Below are 6082 nucleotides of genomic sequence, written 5' to 3' on the forward strand. Positions count from 1 at the left end.
AAAAAAAAAAAAAATTAAAAGAAAATGGTTCTGTCACCCTAGAAAATGTTCCCATCGTCTTGGTACTCAAACCTTTCCTATACCTTTCCCACTAGCTCCTATGTCTCTGACAATGTCCCTGTTATTCTTTTACCCCCTCCCTTTCTGTATGGCACAATTACATAGATATTCCAGGCTCATCTTATATTTTCCTACCCCAGCCATGCTTTTTAAATTCTGAGTGGATTTAGAAACCAAGATCTGGACCCTAGGTATACTCATTGCTATTGGGGTGTCATTGCTATTGGTTTCATCATCCCTTCAGCTAGGTCAAGAAATATGTGTGTACATAAAAAATGCACACGTAACAATCTTGGGATTATTTGACCACTTCTTTCCATCCAGATTGTAACTCTCCAACATCTGGCCTTTGGGCCCAAATAGACCCACGTTCCTTTTTTTCCTTAGAGTTTTAACTCTGTTGCCCAGACTGCAGTCCAGCTCAGTACAGCCTCAAACTCCTGGGCTCAAGCAATCCTCCAGTCTCCTGAATAGCTGGAACTAGATGCAAGGGCCTGCAAGTCTGGGTAACTTTTAATTTTTTGTGGAGATGGAGTCTCACTCTGTTGCCCAGACTGATTTCAGACTACTACCTACCTTTGCCTCAAGCAGTCTACCTACCCTGGCCTCCTAAAGTTTTGGAATTAAAGGTGTGAGCCCCTGCACCCAGCCCTCACAATACTTTGTTAAGCTATGTCATTATACACAGAGGGTGCCAAAAAATGTATACAGATTTTTAAGAAAGAAAAAAACTGTATGAAATAGATGAATACAACAGATGGCACCTGTGACTCAGTGAGTAGGGTGTTAGCCCCATATACCGAGGGTGCCAGGTTTGAACCCAGCCCTGGCCAAACTGCAACAAAACAATAGCCAGGTGCTGTGGTGGGCACCTGTAGTCTCAGCTACTGGGGAGGCTGAGGCAAGAGAATCACCTAAGCCCAAGAGCTGAAGATTGCTGTGAGCTACGATGCCACGGCCCTCTATTGAGGGCAACAAAGTGAGACTCTTGTCTTAAAAAAAAAAAAGAACACAACTCATGTTTGACTTCTGCAATTATAAGAGGTGCTCAAAGTGGTTACGATTAGCATGCAGACACTTCTCATTACAGCTAACTACTGCCTGAGCAAAATTGCCAGGCCTTCCAGATTTTCCCTTGTGCACATCATACGCAGTACCATGCATCTCAAACTTAATACAAATGCATGCAGTTGTCAGGCATGTTGGAGGTTCTGTTGCATACTCACACCTCTAGTGGTGTACTTCCACAACATTCTCCAATTTGAATACCTCTTCAAAATGGTCTTGGCACTCCTCAAATGATAGCTGTCCTTCCACCATTTTCTTTAACCATCCCACCTGTTGCATGGTGATGCTAGCATTCATTTGATTAATGCCATCTTTTGAGTGAATATCATACTACACATTGCTACCATAATTTAATTCAACTTTAAAAAGTAATGCATAGGTAGCATCACTTTAAGATGTATGTGCATTTTTTTGGCACCCTCTGTATTTAGCTTTCTCCCACAAAAAGAAAGTTATTTCATTATATCTGAGACACCTGGTTTTAGTCTGAAAGACCTAGTAGAGAGTTAGCAACTTGAGCAAAAATCATTGAAGCCACTGATCAAATTATGAAATTTCTTGCAAAATAAGAATAACATGTGCTCCCATGTACCTTGCCTTACGGTGGTCTCATGCTGTGCTTTTATACAAAGTTAGTAAATATTTTTTAATCCCTTCACTCATGGATTTCTACTCATAAAAACTTCATTAGAAAATCAGATACTTGCCTGAAGAAAGCAAGCCCCCAACTCTACTTAAAATTAAAAAAAATAGCCAGGCATGGCGGCGTATCCCTATAGTCCCAACCACTTGGAAAGCAAGACAGGAGGATCGCTTAAGCCCAGGAGTTGGAGGTTGCTGTGAGCTGGGCTGAGGCAGAGTACTCTATCCCAGGCAATAGCAAAACTTGCTCTTGATAAAAAGAAAATTAGACATGCTGACCCGGTACTTCAGCTGTTTCAGAAATGAGTTTTTCTCTCTGTAGCCGCAGTGCCTGGCACTTGTTAGACACTCATTTGACCTGAATAAACAGGTCAATTATGCCTCTAATAAATGGTGCTGATGCAGTGGGGAATTTATTTTTCTCCTTTTTGACAATTCTGTTCCTTGAAAGTTAAATAATTGATACATTTTTACTCTGTTGGTTTTTTCCCCCCAGCTTCTTTTAAGGATACGTTGTTTTTTTTTTTTTGAGACAGAGTCAAGCTGTCCCCCTGGGCAGAGTGCCGTGGCATTACAGCTCACAGCAACCTCCAACTCCTGGGCTCAAGCGAGTCTCCTGCCTCCGCCTCCCAAGTAGCTGGGATCACAGACGCCCGCCACAACGCCCGGCTTTTTTTTTTTTTTGGTTGCAGCCATCATTGTTGTTTGGTGGGTCTGGGCTGGGGATTCGAACCCGCCACCTTAGGGGTACGTGGCTGGCGCCTTAGCCGGTTGAGCTATAGGCACCAAGCCAAGGATACGTTTTAACATGATGTTTTCTTTCCTTAAATTCAGTGTTACTTTCCCTGGTAAACTGACAGATTAAATTGAGATAGTGCTTAAGAAAGGAAAAAACTATATTAAAAAGATGAACACAATTCATGTTTGGGAGTAACTCATGTTAGGAAATAGCTTGTGGTTAGGCAATAGCTTATGATTTTTGCAGTTCCTATGGACTTACATGGTATTCCTGCAAGATTGGAGGTCATTCTCTTTGTTTTCAGGCTATTTCTACCCACCAGGAGAGTAGTTTGCTCTGATTACTGTTGATACAAATGATGCAATATTTATATAGAAGTGAACACTTAACCTTTTGTTATAAAACCAAAACGTTAAGAAAGGTGGTGAAGGCTCAGCGCCTGTGGCTCAAGCGGCTAAGGCACCAGCCACATACTCCTAAGGTGGTGGGTTCGAATCCCCAGCCCAAGCCCGCCAAGCAACAATGATGGCTGCAACCAAAAAATGGCCGGGCATTGTGGCAGGCGCCTGTGGTCCCAGCTACTTGGGAGGCTGAGGCAGGAGACTCGCTTGAGCCCAGGAGTTGGAGGTTGCTGTGAGCTGTGATGCCATAGCACTCTACCCAGGGGGATAGCTTGAGGCTCCGTCTAAAAAAAAAAAGAAAAGAAAGGTGGTGAAAAAGGAGGAAAACCAATTTCTGTGTCTTCATTTCTTCCAGGTTCTCTCAAGTAGTGCTGCCAGCAGTACCATTGCAGCACTATCACCTGGAGGAGCACTTATGCAGGGAGGAGCACAGCAAGCCATAAATCGTATGTGCTAGGCCGCCTTCTACTATCTCTTTGCTCAAATAAGCTCCAAAGAGCAAGCCAGGAGGAATGCTAAAGTTTTGTTTTTTCTTTGTATTGTTTCTGGGATTTTTGTTTTATAGATTTGTTTTTATGCATTCAGATTCTGAAGAGATTAGGTTTCAGAATTGTCACAATATTACAAATAGAGGCACTTTGCTAGTCTCCCTAATGTTATACTAAATGCTTCTTAGAATAAAGGGAAACTTGAAAGTTTCTCCAAAATCCCATGGGTTTTCAAATTCTATGATCACTCATCCACAAAATCCATAATTTACTCAAAATAGCACATGCTAGTTTGGCAGTGGCAAAGAGTGTGTGTTTTCAAGTTTTTCTTGGAGAGGTCGTTTTTTTCAGAGACTACACATGTGTGAAAATAGTTTGACCCTATGGACCATGTCCTTCTTTTGCAGAGATGGTGCCAAACGATATTCAGTCTGAACTGAAACACTTGTATGTAGCTGTTGGAGAACTACTACGGCATTTCTGGTCCTGTTTTCCCGTTAATACACCATTCCTAGAAGAAAAGGTTAGAACTAATTCTAAACACAGCCAACTATTGTGGTAATGACTTAGTGAGGTATTATTTTGAAATTAGAAAAATTTTGAGTGTTTACTATGTATCAGAAACTGGAATTATCCTAGCACTCTGGGAGGTCAAGGCAAGTGGATTACCTGAGCTCACGGGTTCCAGACCAGCCCTCAGCAAGAGCGAGACCCCATCTTTAAAAATATCTGGGCTTTGTGGCAGGCACCTATAGTCCTGAGCTACTTGAAAGACTCAGGCAAGAGAATTGCTTGAGCCCGGGAGCTTGAGGTTGTGAGCTATGAGACCACAGCACTCTACCAAGAGCAACAAAGTGAGACTCTGTCTCAAAAAAGAAAAAAAGACTGGAATTAACTACCTTGCATATGTTATTTAAGCCTCTCTGCATCTTTAGGAAGTAAAAATTAATTCTACCCATTTCATAGATTAGGAAACTAAGATCCAGACTATAATTAATGATCATACAGCTTAAAATTTGTATCTACCTCTAAGCCACTGTGAATAAAGAATAGCGACCCGTAAAATTATTCATATCTGATGTATTTTTTAGAGATAGCAAAATCCAAAATGAGGACTGACAGCAAATATACCAGTAGGTATTTAACATTAAAACCCCTTTAGAAGAGAGTTAACAAATGGAAAAATACAGCACTAATAATAACTTTATAGATTGCTCTTATAAATAGTGATTAAGAAAAAGATAATGGGCGCATGTAGCTCACTGGGTAGGGGGCCAACCACATACACCAAGGGTGGCAGGTTCAAGCTTGGCCTGGGCCCGCTAAAAAGAGAAAGAGGACGGTGCCTGTGGCTCAAAGGAGTAGGGCGCTAGCCCCATATGCCCGAGGTGGTGGGTTCATACCCAGCCCTGGCCAAAAACTGCAACAAAAAAAAAAAAAGAAAGAAAAAGAAAAAGATAAATACCTCATTAATAACAGGCAATTCACTGAAGAATACACACAGGCTAGTTGCGGTGGCTCACATCCTAGCACTTGGGAGGCTGAAGCAGGAGGTTTGCTTGAGGTCAAGAGTTGGGGACCACACTGATAGAGACCCCATCTGTACAAAAAACAGAAAAATTATCTGGGTGGGGTGGCATGTGCCACAGTCCCAGCTACTTTGAGGCTGAGGCAAGATAACTTGAGCCCAGGTTGCTGTGAGCTGTGACATACAACAGCATTCAACCCCAGGGCAACCAAATAAGATTCTTGTCTCAAAAAAAAAAAAAAAAAAATACAAGGTCTAGTGAGTCTAAAGGGAAATTTTCACACTCACTAGTCTTTTTTTTTTTTTTTTTTGTAGAGACAGAGTCTCCCTTTTTCGCCCTCGGTAGAGTGCAGTGGAGTCGCTCCAGCAACCTCCAGCTCCTGGGCTTAGGTGATTCTTCTGCCTCAGCCTCCCAAGGAGCTGGGACTACAGGCGCCCGTCACAACGCCCGGCTATTTTTTGTTGCAGTTTGGCCGGGGCTGGGTTTGAACCCGCCACCCTCGGTATATGGGGCCGGTGCCTTACTCACTGAGCCACAGGCACCTCCCACTAGTCTTTAAATAAATTATAGCTATAATAAAATAACATTTCGCCTATTAATGTGCAAAAGAATAAAAAATTTGGTATCAGGCAAATTGCTAACAGGTGGATCCTTTCTCCCACCATTAATACTAGCCTATTTTTTAAGTGTTTGATATCAACATTCAAATGAAATTTGACATTTAGAAATAAAGAATATTATTAAGGGGCAGCGCCTGTAGCTCAAGGAGTAGGATGCTGGCCCCAGCCAAAACTGCAAAAAATATATATATATATTATCAGGAAATAGTTCACAATGTAAATGTTTAGTTACAAAGATATTCTACCACTGTATAAGATAGAAGAAATGGCTCAGCGCCTGTGGCTCAAGCGGCTAAGGTGCCAGCCACATACACCTGAGCTGGCCGGTTCAAATCCAGCCTGGGCCAACCAAATGTCAATGACGGCTGCAATCAAAAAATAGCCGGGCATTGTGGCAGGCACCTGTAGTCCCAGCTAGTTGGGAGGTGGAGGCCTGAGAATTGCTTGAGCCCAGGAGTTGGAGGTTACTGTGAGCTGCAATGCTATAGCACTCTACCCAGGGGGACAGTTTGAGGCTCGGTCTCAAAAAAAAAAA

At 42.4% G+C, this 6082-nt stretch overlaps 1 protein-coding gene across 4 annotated transcripts in view; it reads left to right on the forward strand.

Annotated features, from left to right (window-relative positions):
* Positions 1-6082, forward strand: part of GTF2H1 (general transcription factor IIH subunit 1) — a 48554-nt gene that overhangs the window by 33150 nt on the left and 9322 nt on the right. For all 4 annotated transcript variants that reach the window (XM_023518754.1, XM_003781155.3, XM_023518774.1 and 1 more), the window contains 2 exons: positions 3266-3356; positions 3806-3921. In XM_023518754.1, the coding sequence (XP_023374522.1) occupies positions 3266-3356; positions 3806-3921 (207 nt within the window). The remainder of the gene's footprint in view (positions 1-3265; positions 3357-3805; positions 3922-6082) is intronic.

Source organism: Otolemur garnettii, unplaced genomic scaffold (assembly GCF_000181295.1).
Source record: "Otolemur garnettii isolate 467f Iridium unplaced genomic scaffold, OtoGar3 scaffold00001, whole genome shotgun sequence".
Classification (NCBI taxonomy): Eukaryota; Metazoa; Chordata; class Mammalia; order Primates; family Galagidae; genus Otolemur; species Otolemur garnettii.